Source organism: Lissotriton vulgaris, chromosome 3_1 (assembly GCF_964263255.1).
Source record: "Lissotriton vulgaris chromosome 3_1, aLisVul1.2, whole genome shotgun sequence".
NCBI lineage: Eukaryota > Metazoa > Chordata > Amphibia > Caudata > Salamandridae > Lissotriton > Lissotriton vulgaris.
Genome location: NC_141689.1, coordinates 955,034,518 through 955,057,687, shown reverse-complemented (window position 1 = coordinate 955,057,687; position 23,170 = coordinate 955,034,518). Strand labels below are relative to the sequence as shown.

Sequence of the window (23,170 nt, the reverse complement as noted above, 5' to 3'; positions counted from 1 at the left end):
AGGTCACCTTGCCTGGCTTGGGTTTTCCAAAAGGGATATATATAAAGGAGACAGAGTATCATTGAATAAACCTGTTTCATGTATGTGTGCTGTTTTTATGTTATACTTAATTCACAATTAAAATATTTTAATCTTTGAAAAAATGTAACCCCTGTGTGACGAAACGTTTTGCTAAACCTATATGCAAAATTTACAGCATTTACATCTACTTATACAATAGTTTAAAAGTTTGTGACCAATTAAAAAGGTAAATGAACATTGCAGAGTACCACTCACCATTTCAACAAATGAATTCTTTTATTTCCCTGGAAGACTACAAAACCTGTGGCAGTGAATCCTAAAAATGTTGTGGTTCCCGTTGAATCCTTAAAAGTAAAAAAAAACATTTGAATGAGATTGATTTTGCAGAGTTATCTCTTCACATCTACAAAACACGATTTTGTTCTCTGCTCAGGGTGTCATTATTACATAAAGAAAGCCTTGCCCTGTGCAGCTGATGAGCGGTCAGCATGAAGTGCGTGTGTGTCCACCTAACCCTGCAATGATATGTGGTACTCTCAGCAAAGGGGCCAGAAGAAACATGGACATCAAATGTGCAGCAGTCACGAAAAATCCCTAATATGGTAAAGATTTGAAAGATTAAATTGAGTCATTTACAAAAAAGAGAACATCTAAGTTAGTAGAATTTAACCTATGTTTGTCCAGGTTTTCCTCGCTCACAGAATTCCAGTTGGTTACCGTCATTTTGGCATTTAGTAAGCCATGCAGTGTTGATTTGCATTGGATAGTCGTTACAAGAGAGCAGCATGGGCATTCCTGCGCATCCACCCACGCAATCTGATGCAAACACAGATTTAAAACAAGCATTGGCATAGCCAATAGGTCTCGCCTTTGGGACCTTAAAAGCAAGGCTTTAAGTGGGGAGGTTTGTGGGGGTCTGAGCACCCCCATTTTTTTGGGGGGGGGGCGGGGGGGCCTCGAAACGGGTCTTTAGGGGGCTCTATTTTCGGGCCTCAAAGGTCAAAGGTAGGTTGACCAGAGGTCCCGTTTTTTGCTTGGGGTTTCGGGTGAGCATTTTCGCACAGTGCTTAACGAGTAATATCATTGTAGCCCCTTCCTACTACTTTCCTTTGAAGACAGACACTTTCTCTTAGGATTTCCATTCTCTTTGAACACGCAGCGCCACCTACGTCATCGTGCTAGCCACCGGCACAACAACAGCTGGTTAGAACTGGCACAACCCTGCTTTTATGGCCTGCAGCAAGATTCCTCCAGCAACCAGTGTGACTCTGCTCTGCCTTAAAGCAAGCAAGGGAAGAGGGTCTACAACAGAATCCAGCAGCAGTGAAAAGGAAACTTGTGACGCCTCCCCAGCCCTACCAGCACCGTCGTGACCCTGCCTCCGCAACAGAGCTGCCTCAGCCAGGATCCTTCTGAAGCCACACAAGACTTGCCCGCCCAGCTTGCAAGCCTGCAACGTGAGTATTTTAATGGCCGTTTTTTTAATCCCCTTCCCGCAGCTTTCTCATTCCGCTGCAAAGCACCATTCATCTTTTTCAAAACACTCTCACAGCCAATGCTGACTTGTTCTGTTTATTGATTTATATATGCGGTGGTAAAGCACCCTCATAGAAAGCACTGCATATGCGTAGAAAAGATTGAACAGCCCTCCGAAGGGAAATAAAGGCAAATATTGAGCGCCACTGGTTCCCCAGTCCCCCCCGAGTCCGCACAGTTAACTGTCCCATGTACTCTGCAGTCACCTCCCGAACGGCGGGAACTCCATGCAAGCCCTAGACAACTGGTATAAGCGGATATGAGGAGAGCGGTTGCTTTTAAATACTGACTACGAGCGACGCCCGGGCATGGTAGGGAAATTTAAGGACCCTGTAGATGTTTGCAGTGGTGTTGAGTTTGGTGAAAATATCAATTGTGAAAAAGAAGCGCCCTCTACAGGGTTAGGGTGTGAGGTGCGTGGCAGTAATGTATGTGCAGTAGAATGTATGTGCGCACTCAAAGGACGCTGCGCCATTATAATTTGCTGCTGTATTTTATTGTGATATATGTAAGTATTTTACATCCTTCTTGTGACATTACCCGCACCTGTGTTTTATAATATCAGTGCATTCGTAATTGGCCACAATATTAGTTATGGCATATTAGTACATCTTATAGTGATGGTTATATTGTACGGTGCTTATATTTTGCTGGATGCGACTTCATGATTTTCTTAAGCACACTATCTTGATTTAGACCACGCCCCTACTGGGATAGGCCACACCCCTTTAAGAAATTTGCCATGCCCCTTTTAGAGCACCCCCGTTTTTTTCCCACTTAAAGCCCTTCTTACAAGTGTTCAGTTATCCAGCAAAATGTCCTTGGTGCAACTGTTGCATGGCTAAACACTTATCAGGTTCCAAAGGTGAGACCTATTGGCGAATGCCGATGCTTGTTCCATGATGTTGTTTTTCTGTGGTTTTCTTCTCACACACCAAGTTACGTTTTAATAGCGTGTACTGTGAGATGGATCACCTGTTCTGTAGATGTCTCTGGTCAGACTCTGGTGAGATTTAATAAAGCTGTGTTTGTACATTTTACTGGTAATATAGTGCATTGAATGCACGTCTGTCTTACATCAGCAGTCTCTGCCTCCAGCAGTTATTTTTTCTATAAACCGTTACAGTTTTCCTTGAAAGGTTGCACGATTGCTGTGAATTTGACAAAAAAACACCAGAACGTTTTTCAGCCATAAAAGGGCCCTGCTAAAGAGTCAAAAGAAAAGTTTGGTTTCTGGGCACGTTGGAGAGCTCTGATGCTGAAAACGGGGCAAGTGTCCCACAGTGCCCGCCAGTGGGGCATGAAGGTGTTCATAATCTGCGCTCTGGCAGTCCTGGGACTCATTGCAGATGGCACGAGTGGTGGTTCCAAGTGGCATTGATGATTTTTATTTTAGCAGAAGTGTGTGAAAGGCAGCGCTGCTGACCTACAAGGTAACAAGCAACACAGACCGCCCTGTGACTGGTGGAGGGGAGCCTGAGGGAGGGGTGGGGGTGGTGTGAATATGGCGGGGGGGAGGCGGGCGGGGGTGGGAGCCTGGCTGGGGGCGCTCAGAAGAACAGGGAAGGCTGCAAGAGGGTGGGGCGAGGGAGGTGGTGTAGGAGAAAGATATGAAGAGAAGATGGCGGATGAGAGTGAAATGAAACGGAGGGATGGAGAAAAGAAATGAACAAGGAAGAAATAGGGAAGAGGGACAGGAGAAACCACAGGACACCGTTAAACCGAAGGGAAGGGCACAGAAAGCAAGGACCTGGGCAGAGAAGGGTAACGGGGCACACACACATGTACTTGAGAGGGTATACCTGCGACCTGGTGCAGTCTGGAGCGAGGACTGGGTGCCAGCGGCACCGGAAGAGTCCTGTACTTGCAGAGCAAGCCCTTCAGAGCCCCCTGGCCAGCGGCGGAACGCAAAATGATGCCCCCCTTTCCCCGAACGTGACGAGAAAGGCCTGAGTCTCGCATAGCTATTTATTGGCCTTTGGTTGACTTGAAGACCCCCTGAGGAGTTGGGCCCCTGTGCACACCTGGGGCCCGCGTTACACCCTGTCCCTGGCACGGTACAGCACAGGGCCGGCAGGGCCAACTGCTCCTCACGGCAGTGGCCGGGAAAGGGCCTGCGTAGAGTAAGTTGTTCTCTGGCACTGTCACCTGCACCCCCACACACGTGAGGGCGCGGGCTTTGAGTGCATGGACTCCTCAATGGAGCGTTGTTCTAGGTGTGGTGGGTGCGTAACCTTGACGTGTAGTTCGGAAATTCAGACTGAATGGCAAACACCGTCCTTCGCAGGGTGCTTACTGTCCCTGAGGGTCTGTGGGACCTATGGTGTGAGTGGTTGCACTGTGTTCTGTGACCAGGCAAACTGTTTTTCGAGCCCTGGAATGTATTATGGATGATGTTCCCTACTCTAAAACATTCTAAAGTGTGTGTAGACCCCCAACTACAGCACCACATTTAGAGCACAATGAGAATTATGACTGTTGAAAGTAAGCCCCCCCCCCCCCCAGCACACTTTCGAAAAGTCTCACTCTGAGGAGGGCAGACACCTGGAACTCCCAGCGAAAGTCGGACATCTAGAACTGTCCAAAGGGGTCCAACATCTAGAACTCTCCAAAGAGGTCAGAGATCAAGAACTCTCTGAGGAGGTCACGCATCTACAACTCTCTGAGGAGGTCGGATATCAAGAACGCTGTGGGGACGACATGCATCTAGAACTCTATGAGAAGGTCACTTATCTAGAATTCTCTGAGGGTGTCATGCATCTAGAACTGCCCAAAGGGGTCAGACATACAGAACTCTTTGAGACAATGATGCATCTAGAACTCTGTGGGAAGGTCACGCATCTAGAATTCAGGGGAGAGGTCGTGCATCTAGAACTCTCTGGGGACGTCACCCATCTAGAACTCTGTGGGGAGGTCATGCATCTACAACTACAAGGGAGGTCGTACAATCTAGAACTCTGTGGGGAAGTCATACATCTAGAACTATGTGGGGAGGTCATGTATCTAGCATGTATCTAGAACTGTGTGGGGAGGTCATGCATCTAGAACTCTGTGGGGAGGTCATACATCTAGAACTCTATGGGAAAGTCATGCATCTAGAACTCTGTGGGGAAGTCATGCATCTAGAACTCTGTGGGGAGGTTATGCATCTAGAAATCTCTGAGGAGGTCATGCATCTAGAACTCTGTGGGGAGGTCATACATCTAGAACTCTATGGGAAAGTCATGCATCTAGAACTCTGTGGGGAAGTCACGCATCTAGAACTTTGTGGGGAGGTTATGCATCTAGAAATCGCTGAGGAGGTCATACATCTAGAACTCAGTGGGGAGGTAGTGCATCAAGAATTCTATGGAGAGGTCACACATCTAGAACTCTGTGGGGGGGGGTCATGCATCTAGAACTCCGTGGGGAGGTCATGCATTTAGAACTCTGTGGGGAGGTCATTAAATCAGATGGATTGCCGGATTTACAATTATCCCGACGACACCCAGATTATTATTCAAATTGACAACTCACCTACAGCACATCTGAGACTGCAAAATATTTTAAAATTTACTGTCAATTGGATGACGGCCAACGCGCTGAAAATAAATACGGACAAGACTGAGGTGCTGGCGATTATGACGGCATCCAGTCCGTGGAACGACCTCCTCTGGAGGAGTGTGGCTCACTGATTAGAGCGGCAGACCCTGATGCAGAGGTCTGGCCCGGGACCAGGGTTTAATTTCTGACGCGGCAGGGTCCTGAGCCCAAAAATGTCCACGGACTCGATAATTCTCGCCTCGGTGCCTACTCTAATCATGGGGTCCCACGCTGCAACTCTGGGCAATAGCTTACTTAATCTCCACTACGGCGGCCCACCCGCTGCGGGATGCCTGGCTTTCACCTTGGGGATGCCCAGTAGGGGTTATCTCACAGGGAAAAAACCAGGACGGGTTCCCAAGGCAAGCGCCTTGATGCCTTCGGGTGATACGTGCGCTATATAAGTCGCAATACATACTGAACTAGGGCCTTCCCCGGAACCAGCAGTGGCCGTGAAAAGTCTCGGTCTATACATAGATGCCAAACTCACTATGTCTACCCAGGTCTCAGCGGTTGTTGGCACTTGTGTGGGTTTACTGAGACAATTGCGTAAATTATCCCCTCTCCTGACCTTGGACATGCTCAGACGGGCGGTGTCAGCTTTGATTCTGGCGCGGTTGGATTATGGAAACTCCTTGTATGCCAGTCTTCCTCAACAACTGCTGGCTAGATTACAAACTGTTATGAACGACGCAGCCAGATTAATTTTTAGTAAACCCAGAAGGACACATGCCACCCCACTCCTTCCTGAGCTCCATTGGCTTCCAATCAGGCAACGGGCTCAGTTCAAGGGCCTCTGCAGTACGCATAAAGCCCTGTACGGGCAAGCCCCAAAATATATTGGGGAGCGTTTAGTTCCTTATGCTCCCAGTAGGACCCTACGATCGGCAGATGCCGCATTTCTGACTTGTCCCAGGTTCAAGCTATCTACTCTTGGAGGGCGAGCGTTTTCCAATACAATGACCATAGTCTGGAACTACTTACCAGCGAGCTTGCGCAAGGAAACGAGTTTACTACCATTCAGTAAAAAGCAGAAAACCGTTTTGTTTCAGGAAGCATGGGGTACGCTTTAGTGGCCCCCCTGTGTGTTCCAGGTGCATCCGCTGATAAGCGCTTAGAGACCCCTGGGAGATAAGGCGCTCTATAAATCCAAAATACAAATACAAAATGCATCTCGGTCTCTCTGAGGCAGTCATGCACCTAGAACTCTCTGAGTAGGTCAGACAACTAGAACTCTCTGAGAAAGGCCTTCCCTGCCAACAGCCACGAGAATGGCACAAGGAATGCAATGATATCACCAGTGACTAATCATCCCAGCCAAGGTGCTAGCTTAATCTAGAACCCTCTGGAGTGCACTCTCTACCTGAGCACCTTAGAAAAATCCTAGAAACACAGTCTCTGCCCTCGTCGTATAGGTCAATGCACATGGTGCACAGTGACTCCGTTTACCAGAGCTTTTCTGGAAGGGAACCCCGTACCAGTGCAATCTAGAACACCCTGAGGAGGACAGAACCTGCTGCCATCACACGTAACAGCTCTACTACAGTGGAATGCCCCGCCTATACACCCAGAACAAACAAGCAGGATAAACCCTCCAGAATGAAGCTAGAATGTTCTGAGTAAAGCACAATCAGACTCTTAATAGGAGCTCAGAGGGAGAAAGGAAAGGGTCGCCCTCCACTCAAAACCTGTAATACAACAAAAGACCCAGTCCAAAGGCGTCAAAGCATATCAGTGACTCTAAAGAAGGGGCAGTCAATATATACTGCTACCTATCACTCTCTTATACAATTTACAAGGAGATGATGCACTGTACTCCGCCCACGTTAAAAGACAAACCTGTTCTCCCGACAGTCCCACAGAACAACAAATATTGTAACCCAAATGAGTTGGTCGCAAAAGTCCACACAATAGTGTTGGACCTAATTCTTAATAGAAAAAATGTGTGAGAAACAAGTGACGCCTCACGGAAACACCACCAACGGGGTAACTGGTATGTAATTTCCAGACAAGCCCCTGTCTCATCATCGGTAGTCACTTGCTTCTCAAAGAAAATAAGAAGAAAGGAAAGAAGTGTCCAAAACAAACAACAAAAATTGTGACAAACAGTGGAAAGCAGAAATATCTGCTAGTGACAAATACATAACATAAACAAGTGCATAAAAACACAGCATAAAGGTCCCTTAACCAACTTTATTTATAGGGAGGTGATTATATGCTGTTTGTGTTAAAAAGGCTGGTAGCTATTCATGCATACCATTACCTAATGCCAGTGCTGACAGGTTTCACTGCTATAACAACTTAAGCAGTTTCATCAGGGCTGCACTCATACGCTGCCACTCCACTTTTGGACACTAGTTGTGTGCACCAGAGTCAGCCAAGTTAGTCATACCAGCCGCTCCAGTGTCAGAAAGGTACCAGGGTACTCCAATAGTGAGGTATCACCTTCACTTAACCTTAAGTTTTCGTAATACCGTAAGGAAGACGCTGTTCCTCCACCGTGACGGCTCACTATTGGAGTACCCTGGTACCTTTCTGACACTGTTATTATGGATTTTTAAAGTGTATTAAATATGTAACCTATTGACAGTGCTTGGAAATGGTAGAAATGCTTTGCAGCGCAGCAGGTAAATCACGTTATTCACATTAATATTATTAAGAGAAAATAAGTTTGGTTTCTGGGCAAATTCCAAAGCTCTGATGCTGAAGACGGGGCAAGCGTCCCAGAGTGCCCGCCAGTGGGGCATGAAGGTGTTCATAATCCGCGCTCTGGCAGTCCTAGGCCTCCTTGCAGATGGCACAGAGTGGTGGTCCCAAGTGGCAGTGATGATTGTTATTTTAGCAGAAGTGTGTTAAAAGCAGTGCTGGTGCCCTACAATGTAACAAGCAGCACAGAACGCCCTGTGACTGGTGGGGGGAGCCTGAGGGAGGGGTGTGGGTGGTAGGAACCTGGCGGTGGGGGCGCTGGCAGGGGTGGGAGCCTGGCTGGGGGCGCTCAGAAGAACAGGGAAGGCTGCAAGAGGGTGGGGGCAAGGGGGTGTTGTAGGAGAAAGATATGAAGGGAAGATACTGGAAGAGAGTGAAATGAAACAGAGGGATGGTGGAAAGAAATGAACAAGGAAGAGATATGCAAGAGAGATAGGAGAAACCACAGGACACCATTAAACAGAAAGGAAAGGGTACAACAAGCAAGAACCTGGGCAGAGCAGGGTAACGTGGCACACGCATTAGGGAGCGGACAGTAGGCACAAGAGGACGGGAAGGTGGGGGCCAGGGGGATTCTGAGACTCACCGCACTCCTCTTGAGCTGCAGGAAGGTGCTGAGGTAACTGTGTAACTGGAGCTCGGTCGACACGCTCTGCAAATGCAGCATGGGAAAGACAGGGGCGGGATAAGAGGGCTGGTAGAGCTAATAAAAAACTCCCCTATAGATAAGAATTTGCTTCACGACAGGCGTGAAGCAAACAATCCTGTCCTGATGGGCTGTCCTAAAAGTGGACAAGGCGATAACCCCAAAACCCGGTTTTAAATCACGCACCAGTGTTTAACATAAATGATGACGCATGCCAATTGAAAATAGGGGCGGGATTAAAGTATCTTCTGAAACTGTATTGATTTCAAAAGGCCCTCGCATGGCTAGGGCGGCGCATGTGCGCTGCTGATGCCAGGTGAGACCTAAAAAATGGTGAACCTGGGTATGCACTAAACCAGTGTGCCTACTTGACAGACGTATATGAGAATGAATATCTTTATTTCTCTTTTTTAGGTCTCGCGACCTATCGATGTGCGCAAGCGCATCGAGCGTAGCGAGAATTCATGTGGCGAAAACATCTTCAAACCAAAGGGCTTTCAGCCCCGCGGTTTTCATGAAGTTCACGTGAACATGCACGCGCATCGCATGCAAGCCCAGCCTCTCCCGCCCCCATCCGGCATCAGGCTTCTCCTCCCCTAGCAGCACTCCTCCCACACCAGCACCTCCCCTTTCTCTCCACGCAATCACAGCCTCCCCCTCCCACACCAGCACCTCCCCTCTCTTTCCACGCAATCACAGCCTCCCCCTCCCACACCAGCACCTCCCCCCTCCCACACCAGCACCTCCCCTCTCTCTCCACGCAATCACAGCCTCCCCCTCCCACACCAGCACCTCCCCTCTCTCTCCACGCAATCACAGCCATGCTGCACTGCCGAGCCTGGGCTTTTCCAGCTCTTCCCTCCCACTCTCTCACTCTCCCGCCCCAACCCGACTTGTTCTTGTTCTGAACTGCAGATGTACGAAGCGCCGAGCCAACTGCACAGAAAGAGCCAGTCTCTTTGAATAACAGTCAAAAAGAGCCACAAATGAAAAACAGATCCCTTGAGTCATCTGATCACCTGCAGACGAATGACCGCTTTGGTTTCAATGACCTCGTTTTTTTTTTTGGTTCTTGTTTGTGCGTAAATATTTGAAACAAAACAATGAAGCAATGGGAAATGGGGGAGAATTCATGTGCTCCATCGGATAGTCAAACCACCGCTTTTTTCCATGGCGTTTTCTTCGAGTGCACGTACAGGCACGCGCATTTGGCCCATACACTTTCATGGCCATCTGTTCCTGTTCCTAATGGCCCTCCTCCCTCCCCCAGCACAGAGCGCGCATCACGGCCGCACAGCACATCAAAGGGCTTCTCCCAGCGTGTGCTGTGCGGCTTCTCCTCCCCTAATTATGTGGCCGGCCGTACTTGTGTTTCCTGGCCGCTTCCCGGCCGATCAACTTGTATCAGTTTGCTTACATTACCATGGTTTAAGGCACACATAATTTCCTGTATCATGCCTTGCACTCCCTACCTTCTCGGGACATTCTTTGCACTTGTAATCATAGCAAACAAGGCTACTTTCGGATCAGCTATGGTCAGACAGCTATCTTCTTCGCTGTCCTTGTTTTCGACGTTTTATGTTCTCTTCCTAAGCCTTACATCAGTGACGGCCCTTCGCTAGCCTTGCACACCAAAGCCTGTGATGTCACTTATATCACAGTTGCTTGAACTACATTACCTACCCATGCCACCTGAATTTGGCACACATTTTATATTCTCTTGCTGGGCATCTCATGCCTATCGTTATTTTTACTCCTCAATTTCCACACCTGGCATTAGTTTCTTTTCATGCCTTGCACCATTTTGTCATGCTTTACTCTACTCATGCCTTGCAAGCCCTGAACCTATTATCTTCCCTACCCAATCTTTCCACCTGATATCTTCACATGCCATATACCTGTATTCTCCTCCTATGCATATGCACCCGTTATCGTCTCTCACATCAGGAAGGTTTTGTTTCCCATGCCTGCTCCTTGCATCAATCTCATGCTCTGCACCTGAAATGTCACATCAAGGCTCTGTGCCACTTTCACCCACACAGCAACACTTACAGACACACAACGCCACTCACACCCACGCAAGCCCACTATCATCCACGCAACACCACACTCAACCACGCAACGCCACTCACCCAAGCAACACCACTCACACACGCAACGCCACTCATCCACGCAACCCCACTCATACTCATCCACGCAACCCCACTCATCCACGCAACGCCACTCATCCACGCAACGCCACTCACCCAAGCAACACCACTCACACACGCAACACAACTCACCCACGCAACGCCACTCACCCACGCAACGCCACTCACACACGCAACGCCACTCACACACGCAACGCCACTCACACACGCAACGCCACTCACACACACTACGCCACTCACACACACTACGCCACTCACACACACTACGCCACTCACACACGCAACGCCACTCACACACGCAACGCCACTCACACACGCAACGCCACTCACACACGCAACGCCACTCACACACGCAACGCCACTCACACACGCAACGCCACTCACAAAACCAATAGCTCCAACTTTCCTACTGCGAGACCTATTGGCAACGCCAGTGCTTGTTTTTACTTCCTATTCTATGTGTAATGCATTCTGCAAGGAAACTGACTCTTTGGATTGTTTTTGTTCATGAAGGTAAACCTTCCTTCGCAAAAAAAAGAATCTGCCTGTCATACAGGCACCCTTGCAGCATGGCACAAGGGTGCCTGCTGAGGCGCTAGGCAGCACAAAGTAAGCCAGCGATAAAGAGCAGAAGTGCTCAATATCTTAGCAGAAATGGGCAAATTTCTTCTCTCTCCCTTTCACGCAAAACAACGCAGCAAGTTGTGTTGTGTAAAATATTACTAAATCTGTCCCTCAATGTGTGACGTTTATGCAACACCTACACCTAGCCCTCTTAATGTCTATAGTCAATGCAAAAGCCATTTTTTCCACACAGGAAAATGCTTTCCATGAGGGGTGTGCCATCTTCATTACCCTAATGAAATATGAGAGTTTTTTCTGCCACCCTATAAAATCACAAGGCCCACGTTTTGCGGGAGTAATTTTCCATACGTTTTTATTATGGGGAGCACTTTTAAGAATTGTATGTGTTGTTACAAAATGTCGACTTTTTGAGTGTGTGGTACAATTTGTATGATCACCATCTAACACCATGCCCCTGTAAACCCCTTTTTGCTCTGCTTTAACCTCTCCTAATTATTGAGTTATTAGTCCATAAAGAAGCAGGAGAATTCTACATTGTCTCCTTTTCACTCCTGCCATGGATTCTACGGCCACAAATGCGAACCTTATAAACTGTATGCATTCAAATCGTTTAGGCCCTTAGTTTTGGAAAAAGCTGCAACCAGCTAGCCCCAAAGCATTCTGTGTAATATTTTCATACTGAAAATATATATGAATAAATTTTCACAGACTACCAAGGGAAGTATTGTAAAAAAGAACCTTTTCAACCTACAAATGCCTGATGGCTCAGGACAGCCTGCGAGCAACATGTGAGGGAACGTAAAGTTACTCAGACAAAAATAAAGAAAGCATACTGTAGCTAGAATTTCCTGTCTCTTTGAAGGTCCTTAACTGGTTTGGATAAGACTAGACTCTCTCTCTCTCCAGTGGCTTTGGCCACCCATGCCGGGCACTACGTTTGCCGGCCCGGGAGCTGCTGGTGAGATTACTCAGTTTTTCAATCGGGGTCGATTGAAGAGCCGGGGGAATGGGGGGACTGCTGCATTGACACAGAAGGTAAGAGCGAGGAGAGACCTCCGCCACCAAAACCCATGCTACGCCTCTCTCTCTCTCTCTCTCTCTCTCTGACTCTCTCCCCCTCTACCTCTCCCTCCCTGGTTATATGCATGGTGGCCTACTGAATGCAGGCTTCGAACCCTGGTAAAAATAGCAAAAAATCTGCGGGTCATCTTTGATGAGGGGCTGACTTTCGACACCCAAGTCAACCGTACAGTTGGTACTTGTTTCTATATTTTAAGAACTCTCAGAAAGGTGCTTCCACTCATTCCTTCTGAACTACATGGGTCAACTATCATTGCACTGATTACCTTTCGTCTTGATTACTGTAACACCCTCTACCTCAATATCACCACTGCTTCACTGAATAAGCTCCAGGTGGTACAGAATGCAACAGCAAGACTGATTATTAAAATTCCCAAACATCAGTCTGCCAGAAAAGGAATCTGTACTTTACACTGGCTCCCCATCAAGGAGCGTATCTCATTCAAAGTCTTAAGCACAGTATACAAGGCCATGCACATCAAAGGCTCATCTCAGCTCAAATCTTTGTTTCAATGGTATATTCCAGGAAGGACCTTGAGATCGTCCACACAGAACAAACTGGTCTCGCCCAGATTTAGCAGGTCCAGATGGGCGGCTGCTCCTTCTCCGTTGTGGTCGCCAAACTCTGGAACTTTCTTCCCTTTGCCATTACCAATGCAAGCTCTCCCTCTGCCTTTAAGAAACTCTTGAAAAATTGGTTATTCCCCTTAATCTGCTGTCGCGCTCTCTTTCCTCTGCCTATGTCTGCCCAGCACCTTGATACCTTTACAAATCCTATCCTATCCCTGTACTGGTACCTTTAAAGCCACTCTTCCTTTGCTGCCCAGTGCATGCTCCACCCCTAATCTAGTGAAAGAAATGGGGAGCTGTACAGTGGTACCGAGAAGCTGGTCCTCACAGCGGCAACTGGTGTGCTGAATTTGCCCTCCCTTCATTTCTGCTCCTGTTGCTCTACTTTTTTGGTGCTGGGGTAACAATAACTTTACTGCCCTTAACTGTGGCGCAATCGAAACTATTAACTACCCCACCTCCTTATGACCATCACCTGCAACTGTGCTCTATAATTTTGTGTAATTAATAGCTGCTACTGCCTGTAGGTGTAGATAATAACACCTAATTAACAACTTAAGTATGGCTGTTCAGAATATTAAATTGTACTTGGAAGCAGAGGTAGTCCCAAATAGTGTTGCATGTTTCCCTTTCGAACACAACCAGATACACCCTTAGGGGCAATAATGCTATTTCAATGAAAAGACACATAACTTTTGATGAATGGAATAATTACTTATCAGTAATCTTCATTACTCCTAGTCCTACTCAACCTCATCCTAGAAATATGCCCAATTACAAGGCACAAAAAGCAGGAAACACAACAGGAAATTGCATCTATAACTCCACCTACCCTCAGCTCGGTAGTGCATCTAAAACAACCTACCCCAGTGCATCTTGAAATTCAAAGCCTCATCAAAAACCGGAACCATACTAATGACTGGGCCAAGGACGAGTTGTATTTAAAGCAAAGAATATTCCCAGTAATTAATCAGTCGTTTACCTCTACATACCTCATCCTCGTTCCAGTCTTTACTTCTATGAGGTACACCAAAGCAGTCACAGTCCTTTAATGCAGATACAATCACTAGAACAATGGGATACCAAATCCAGTGGATTTTAATCTTTCCTTAGTAAAACAATTAACAAACTATCATACTGAATCAGACTGTAACTAATCACATTATGGGAGATTGCCATACCCATACACCAACGTTTTTCTCTGTTCATTTTGCAACACGCAAACGCCTAAGATGTTTTATGAATGTGTGATCTGAGGCCCTTGTCCCAGCTCTACAAATCTCTTCCAATGACACCCCTTGTAATTCAGCCCAAGAAGTGAATACAGATCTGGTTGAGCTGCCCTTAATGCCATATGGAATAGTCTACTCCTAATTCAAATAATCCGTTGTAATACTCTTTTTTAAACACTGACTCAAAGGTCCTTTAGGTTGCCTTTCTACCTTGATCAGAAAGACCAATACTTATACATACCAGATTCATCTTCCTTGAATGCATTTGATTTATTGAGATAAATAGATAAAACATGCTTAGCATCCAATAAACTCAACAAACATTCTTCATCAGCAGAAGGAGATGGAAACAACTAGGAAAAATGGTTTCCTGAGGAGAGTGAACTTTTGAAAAAATGTTGGGATGAAATGCAGAATCAAGCTTCAAAATTACTACATCATCCAAACATCTCAAAAGAGTGGCTAATAAAGCACAACTGAGAGTTCCCCCAAACTGCGGGCAGAAGTGACTTCCACCAGAAAGAAAACTTTTAAGGTGGATAAAGCCAAATTCTTCTTAACCCCTTCCATCCGTCGGACAGCCCCCAGCCGTCTGACGTCACAGTGGACGTGTGTGTCCGACGGCCAGGGTCTGTCCGTTTTGCGCACGCGTAGAATTCGCCTGCACAGCGGGGAAATGTGCGCCGCATCGAAGCGGCTAAAGCTATCAACTAACATTTACATAATAGATGACTTTGAACAAGAAGTAGAAGATAGACTCTGTTGACAGTACCAAGGATTCTAGTGCCTAAAGAAGGACTTCAAAGTAATTGACTTTCTAGAATTGTCAATTACTTTTACCAAATGAGACGGTAGCCCCTGCCTTAAAAAAGTCAATCTCTCATCTTCCAGACAACAGGGTGAGATCCTTGTGAAGTAGATGGTTGGGGTTAAAACGAGACAATAGCGTAGGTAGAATTCAAGGCAAAAGCAGTGCCAACTGACTGAGAAATGGAAACCAAGTTCTGAAAGGTCAAAAAGGCACCATTCCAATCACAAGGGCTTTCTGCTGCATGATCTTCCACAATATCTTATGAATCAAAAGTAAGTATGGGCGGAAAATCCGTTCCGCTCGCGGGTTTTGCGGATTTTCGGTAAATTCGCAATCCGCGAGATTCGCGAATTTCCCACAAAATCCGCAAATCCGCGAGCAGCGGATTTTATGGCTTGCTCGCACTGTTCGCGTGAGTTCGCGGCTTCCCAGTTCAACTTCGCGCCCCGCGAATAAGCGCTAAATTGCAGAAATACGATCTTAGCAAAACTGAAACTACTTACCAGGTTCAAAAGTTCAAGCTCATCATTAGTAGCCATTTCCTGTAGTGCTTCCTGAGGGGGCCCTCCAGAGTTCAGTTGCCTACTTGCAACTATTATGTGACCCTGCTCTGACCCTCAGAATAGTTACACATATGCCACAAAGGTCCTGAATTACAGCTAAGGGAGACAAGCAGGAGCCAGGCTGGAAGTTCAAATCCAGTGACACATTAATCAGCCCCTAATTCATTATTGTCAGTTGGGGCAGGGCAGGTGTTGTAACTAATTTTGCAACAATGAAAGCACTTAGCAAGTGCAAAAGATCACTAATCAGGAAGCACTAAGGAAGCAGGTGCCAGCTAAAAAAATATTCTGTGACACATTAATCAGCCCCAAATTAATTCAGGTCACTTGAGGCAGGGAAGGTGTGCTTTGCTTTGCCACAATAATGTACACTGGACAACCAGAGGGTGCTGTGATGAAACAGAGGGTGGCATGGGTGGGCCAGAGGGTGGCATGAGTAGTCAGAGAGTGGCAGTGGTGACAGAGAGTGGCAGTGATGAAGAAGAGTGGCTGGACACGTAGAAACAACAAGTTCGCAAAACTTGCGACCCGGCAGGTAAGTTCGAGTTTGCGAAATTGTACAAAACCCTCGCGAACTGGCAGAAACCCGCGCGAACACACACAAAAAAAATCTGCAAATTCGCGAGAATTCGCGGATTTTGCGGATTGCGAGTTTGCAAATCCGCAAAATTCGCGAACGCGAAATTCGCAAAATTCGCCCATGCTTAATCAAAAGAAACTGACGAAAGGAAGCAAACAGTTTCCTTGGTGACTTTATCAGCACAGCGTCTACTTTCTATGCCATCTTCTGAATACCTTGTATAAAATCTTGGCAGTTAAGTATTTATCCTGGGAACAAAGAGATATATGTATGCTGTTCCAGACATCCCCTTGATATTTTAATATTCTGAGAGGAATCAAACACTCGGCTCAGTTGATCTGCTTCCACATTCACCAAACCCCTGATGTGCACTGCTGTTATTGAGAGGAGATTTGCCTCTGCCCACAGACTCAGCTAACATTCCACTTTGCTTAAGTAAATCCAAGTTATGCTGCCTTGATGGTTGATACAGACCACTTATACCAAAATTGTCTGTCCTCATCCTCACATTAAAAAGGAAATGGAAACTCTTAAAATGAAGCAGAACTCTGAATTGCTCTCAGCTCCCTCCAGTTTGAAGATCTCAATGAGTTCATCAAGGACCATTTTCCTTAATAAGTGATATTCTCCATCATCAGACCCTAGTCTATTGCACTGGCATCCATTGTAAGAACCACTGACAGTTTTGGGTGCATAGGTATCCCCTTCAGGTGATTATACAATATCATCCACCCCTATAGAGTTTCCTGATATCTTTAGTGATCAGAGTCCTGTGTTTCAGACTCTACAGTGAAGGGAGCCAGTTTGAGCACAGGTGCCACATGAGAGGTCTGTGGTAAAGTCTCTCCCACTGCATCGTAAACATTGAGTCTGCTATGTGCCCTTGTATCTCGAGCCACTCCTCGCTGGTGCTTCCTTCTCCAATAACAGTACAAACAGGAGTCTTTGAAGACATTGAACTCCTTCCATTGTAAAGAAACACTTTTTTCCCACTTAGTGTTTAATCTTGCCCCAATGAAAATTAGGTCCATGGAAGAGTCAAGTGACACTAGGCTCTGTTGATTAAGAAGCACAGTAATGGTCAAGTCGATTTGATGCCTTATCTGGTGTTGTGATGGAGACTGGAGCATCCAGTCGTCTAGACATGGTAACATCGACACTCCTTGAAGGTGTAGCTATGCACTGATAGGAGCTACCACTTTCGTGAAGACCTTCGGAGAGAGCACCAAATAGAATGAACGGGCACTGGAGTTCAAGCGTATCGTGTTCATACAAACCTTCATGGACTTCTTGTAAAATTTCACCATCATGATATGCAGTTATGCATCCTTCAGATTGAGTATTGCCAGGCGATGATTCCACGCAATTAAAGGAGTTATACATTGTAAGGTCTCCAATTTGAAAGGTTTATTCTTTACCATCATAAGCTTTCAAATCAGCATGTGGTTACCTCCATTTACCTTCTGTACCAGAAAGACATTTGAGTACATTCCTGTCTCTTTTGCCTTCTCCGGCATAGGAACAATGGCTTTCTTTAACAGCAATGTTTTAATTTCTTCTTCCAATGATTGTTGTTTCATCTGGGATGTTTGCATTTAGGTGGGAATGATCCGTGAGTTGGCAGGAGGGGATATAAATTCTATTTGATAGCTCTTCTTCAAAATGCATAGAACCCATTTGTTTGAGTAGATTTTACCCAACATTCCAGGAAATCAGGGATCCTGCCACTGACCTGTGATTCCTGTCCATTGCTTTTCTGGCACTCAACACAGTCCTGAGCACTGCTTTTTAGAAAACTCTTGGTTGTGTGTTTTATGGTATTTTTGCTAAAACCCTTTTGGCTGAAACTTTGCGTTGTTAAAATTCTGCTGTCTTCTATAAGGTTGTCTGAGTGAAAATTTGTGCTTAAAAAATCCTGACGTTTTAAACTGCTGTGATCTAAAAGAAGAGGAATGTTTTTCTTTTCTTTGAAAAATTTCTGAAGCCTGTCTTTCAGGGCAGCCCAACTAGTTTTACTCCCTCAAAAAGAATTCTCAAAGCAGCTGATATTTGGGGATGAAGCAGTGTTCCAGTCTTTCAAAAACGGATTACGTCTTTCCACCACGACCAAGCCCTTATGGCATCAAAAGAGATATTGGAGAGACACTCCTCTTGTTTCTTAATATTCTCTAATTTATATTCCCACTATTCACCCTCCTTGGCTGCTTTTAAGAGTTCCTTAAAGTTTGAGCTGTATAAGCTCCAGAGCCCATGTACACAGAGCCACGGGTGAACCAGAAAGTACCTTCTTAATCCCTGCATCAACTGTTTTGTCTAAAGCATCTCCTTCCTGTCATGGAGGATCTGCCTACAATACTTGTGACCCACCAAGTCTACATGAATATCATCTGGATAATTTCCCATTAATCGTAATACGATCTGGATCTTTCCAATCATTAAGCACTATATTCATAACATACTGGTAAATCTACCACTTTGTGGCTTCTAAATGACATGATACAGTATCCTTGGGGAGACCAGTAAGTTCCTCCACAGGAAACCCAGTATTCTGTTGGATGTGGTTCAACTTGTCTGGCATTTAATCTTTAAAAACATATTTTCCTTCATCGTCTCATTCAATAATTCTGATGCCTAAACCTCGTAGTACATAGACCCATGATCTGAGGCACCTCTCTCTCACCCTCTCTTCTCATATATGGAGGCTGGAGACTACTGTCTCCAAGATTATCATTTTTTATCTTTTGTTCCTCCATATCCCCACCATTGGACCTTTTAAAAGGAATTGATCCAGAAGCTGAAGAACCGGAAGAGGAAAGGGAAGGAACATGATGTTTCCCCTTCTGGGTATGCTGGCCAGAATTGACCATTCTCTCAAAATCACAGCCAATAATCTAATACTGATAGCAAGTTATAAACGCTTGCCAAGAATAACAAGGACACTCATCTCTCCTTCCCCATACATTGTAAAACAACAACTCACCCCTCTCTGTAAAGTGAATGTTAAAAGCAATAATAAAGTAGGGGCATGCATGGTCAGCTCTCGTCACTCATACAAGTGCTAAGCCCCAAGATTCTGATTAAAACAGAACACTGCTTCCTTGCACATGCGCTAATCCCTAGGAGCAAGAAGCACTAATATAGCCGCTGCCCTGCATTGCAGATAATAATCTTCATCTGACAAAACTCCTTTTGGTAAAGGGATATTTTCTTTTTTCTCTGCTTATATCTGCTCTGTCCTCAAAACAAAAAAATTATCTTGCCATCCACAACTAATCCAGGTTGTATACGGCAGCTTGTACTAACAACATGCTCTTTTGGAGGAGGGGATCCATGCCTAACCTCCCCATAGTCTCTTTGCTCCATGGCAGCATAAAGGTACTCCCAAAGCCTGGCAGGGAGAGATACCTATACACAAATGGATCTGAGATAGCAGCCCAGCAACCATGTCTACTCTTGCATCTTGTCCCAACAGGAAACAAAGGAGGAAATGCTAGGTAAGATTATTCTATAGATCATAACCTGATGTATGTGAATTAATAGAAAAACGAAAACTGAGGCTTTTAGGCTTCAGGAATGGGTAGAGCTTAGGGGAAGTGAGTTGTTTTAGAGGGCAGGGAAGAGTGACATTAAAGGGCAGAATAGTTTTGGGTTACAGCAATGGGTGGAATTTAAATCTGGAAAGGGTTTTTAGGGCTCACCGATGGGTGGTGTTTAGGGTGATGAGGGGTATTTAGGGTTCAGTGATGAGGGAATATTAGGGGTGGTGAGGGTGTCTTTAGGTTTCTGGGATGGGTGAAGTTTACAGGTGGTGAGGGATTTTATGGGTTCAAGGTTGAGAAGAATGCTCTATTACTTACCGGTAATCTTCATTACTCCTGGTCCCGTTGCCCTCGTCCCATTCATTACAAAGCGGAGATGACCATCTCCCGACAGAAAAAACAAGAGGAATGCTGGGACCCTAATACTGCCCCTCCCATCGAGAGTACATAAACAGAACTTACCCAGCATGCCTCATGTACAACCAAGCCCAGACAGGAAGGCCGGCCGTTAGGGAGGGAGGGAGGGGCGTATGAATGGGACGAGGACAACGGGACCCGGAGTAATGAAGATTACCGGTAAGTAATAGAGTATTTTCCCCAGGTCCCTTATGTCCTCGGCCCATTTATTACAAAGTGGAGAATACCAAAGCAGAAAAACGGCCTTCCGCACAAACAAGCACACCCAGGAAACCACAACAAAAGCAGCAACCCAAGGGAGCACCCAGGAGGAGGTAAAGGGGCACCACAGGAAACAACCGGCCCGCAACCCAGAACAGGACACCAGGGACCAAACAAGGACCGGAGACCAAAGAAGGCCAGGACGCCAACAAGGAGGCCACCAACCAGAGAAACCGGAACCAAGACCCAAAGTACATGGCGGAGCAACCCACCGGACAAGGCCGCCAAGCCCAGAACCACCGGGAAGGCACACAGGAACCGGCAGCCACACAGACACAGAGCAAACCGAGACAGACCTAAAGAAGGCCATAGAAAGAAACGGCCAACAGAGCGCAGGCACAAGCACCAAGACCAAGCAAGGAAGGAGGAAAGCACAGGCCAGAAACTGGCCCACCCCACCAAACCGAAAGACCCGGCCCCAGAGAATCCAGAGGAGAAATCCCACCAAAAACTCACTGAGGATGCCCAGGAAGCAGCAAGAGCCCAGGAGCCGAACAGGAGGAAGACTCCAAACAAACAGAAGAGACAGGGAAGGGGAAAGAGACACAAAAACCCCAGGAGGCCAAAAACCCTACAGGGAAGGAGGCCACCAACCAAACCAGGAAGGCCACCAAACCCAGAACAGCAGGGGAAGAGGAGGCCAACCCAAAGACCACAGGCCAGAGATTCCCCCTGAATGAATCAGCCAAAAGCCGACCAACCAAGGAGAGGCCAACAAGACCGGAAACCAACAACCAACAAGTCCAACAAGGGCGGGGACAGAGCCACCGGCCACAACCCCCAGAAAACCCCTAATCCCAAAAGTGAGGGAAAACAAGGCAACACGGGAGTCCAGGGCAACCAGGAACTCCCAGCAGCCCCCAAACCAGGCACAGAGGGCAGAAAAAACAGGTGCCAACACGGCAGAGGACGAACAGGCACCCCACACACAGGCCAAGCAAGCAGCAAGGGCAGGAGCAGCAGAAAAAAGAAACGGCCCCAGGGCGCACAGAACCCAGACCAAAAGCCCACAAAGCCTGACCCCAGCAAAGCCGGAGAGGAGCCAAGAAAACAGCACAAACTAGGGCAATCGACGCCAAAGGAACCAGGAAGCCAGAAACAGAGCCAAGCTACCTGACCACGCAGGGGGACCCGCAGGACCAACCAAACCACGGAAGGAGCCCACCCAGCGCCCAGGCCAAAGCACAGGGCAGGGAGGAACAGGGATACCCCAGCACACCACCGCTGGACCACACAGAAGGCCTGAAAAGAAAGTTGAAGCCGGAGGAAGCAGATAAGGCAGAGGGCGAAGTCGCACGAAAATCCAAGACAACTCACAGTCAGGAGGGAGGACCCCACAGCGGCAACAGCACCACACAACTGCACCCCAACCAGAGAAGGGGGGGAGTGCCCAAACAGACCCACACCCGGAAAAACAGCCCGGGGAAGCAAAGCCCAGGACACCAGAACCAGAAAAGAACCAGGAAACGGCCAGCAAAACACTCCCTAGAGCAGGCCGAAAAGTGACAGCATGGCCAGAAAGCCCAGGAGGCACAGCCCGAGGCCAACCCGAACCAGCATGAAGCCGTCAGACCCACAGCCACAGGACCCCACACAGGCCCCAACACAGGCAAAACAAGAGAAGAGAACCGCCAGCAGGAGAGGGGCCCGAAGGACCCACCAGGATGCAGCCACAACTGCAGAGCACCTCACCAGGACAGAAACAGAGAACCCAGGCAAGGATGCAGAGCCCCAAAACGGAGACCAACAGGTAGTAGTGAAAAAGCCCCAGGAGACACCCAGCCAGGCACCCACCACGGGAACCAGACGAGACCAGAACCTCCCAGGGAAGAAGAGGGGAAACATGCACCACTCCAAGGACACAGCAGCAGCAAAAGACAGCCAAGCCCAAACAGCAGAAGCACGAACCCCAGGGACCAAAAGGCGAACCACCACCGGAAACACAACCCGGGGGGAGGCGCCAAGGAAAAGAAGAGCAGGCGCCCAACCACGCCAGCTAGAGAAGCCTCCACCAGGAACCCCCAGGAGGCCCCAACCAGGAACAGACCAGGCAGAAACCTCGGCAGAACCAAGAGCGGCGGCCAGGAAACACCCGAAGCAAGCCAAAGCCAAGCACAGGGAGAACGAGGGCAGGAGCAAACAAGAACAGAAGCAGCCAGACCCCAGAAGCAACCCGAGCACACAGAAGGCCCCAGGACAAACACCTGAAGCCTCAGGCTGGAGCAAAGGAGAACAGAAGAGCCGCACCCAAGCCAGCTGGAAAAGGAGATGACTCCGCACAACCAAGGCCAGGCCACGACAACCGCACCCGCGACACCCCGAGAAGCCGGGACGCAGAGGGACAGCAATCCAGGGGAGCCAACAGGACCCCCCCCCACGCAGCCGTCCAAGGAGCAGGAACACCGACTCACCACCAGCTGGGGGCAGGGAGCCACGGAGGTGCCCGAAGTTGGGGGGGGGGGGGGACGGAAGCACACCGCAACAGACCGCTGCCGAGGAAGCGAGAGGCGACCCCGACACAAGAGCAGCAGAGGGGAAGGCGGAAGCAAGCAGGCAGGGAGACCCCAACAACACAGGGAATCCCAGGAGCAAGCACAGCCAGAGCCAGCGAAAAAGGGACCAACCACTACAGTGGCAACAGGAACCCAAGCCAATCTGAGGCAGGCCATCAAACAGAAAGAGCGAATGCCAACAGCACAGTGAAGCAGCAAATGAACTAAAAGGAGAGGAGAACCCCCCAACAGTGCCTGAAAAGAAAAAACACAAGAGCACGCATGGCCAGGAGCAGGGGCACCACCCGAAGTAGCGACCCAAAGGGAGAAGCCCCGCGGCAAGCATAACCTCAGAGAACAGATGAGAGCAGGATCGTGCAGGTGGCAAGGCCGCAGGCT

The 23,170-nt window shown here is 47.7% G+C and overlaps 1 protein-coding gene across 1 annotated transcript in view; it reads right to left on the bottom strand.

Moving 5' to 3' along the window:
- The window catches only part of FRMD3 (FERM domain containing 3), a 672,717-nt gene that overhangs the window by 84,364 nt on the left and 565,183 nt on the right, over positions 1-23,170 (bottom strand). Inside the window, exon 8 of the mRNA XM_086961321.1 lies at positions 277-365. Coding sequence (XP_086817447.1) covers positions 277-365 — 89 coding nt within the window. The remainder of the gene's footprint in view (positions 1-276; positions 366-23,170) is intronic.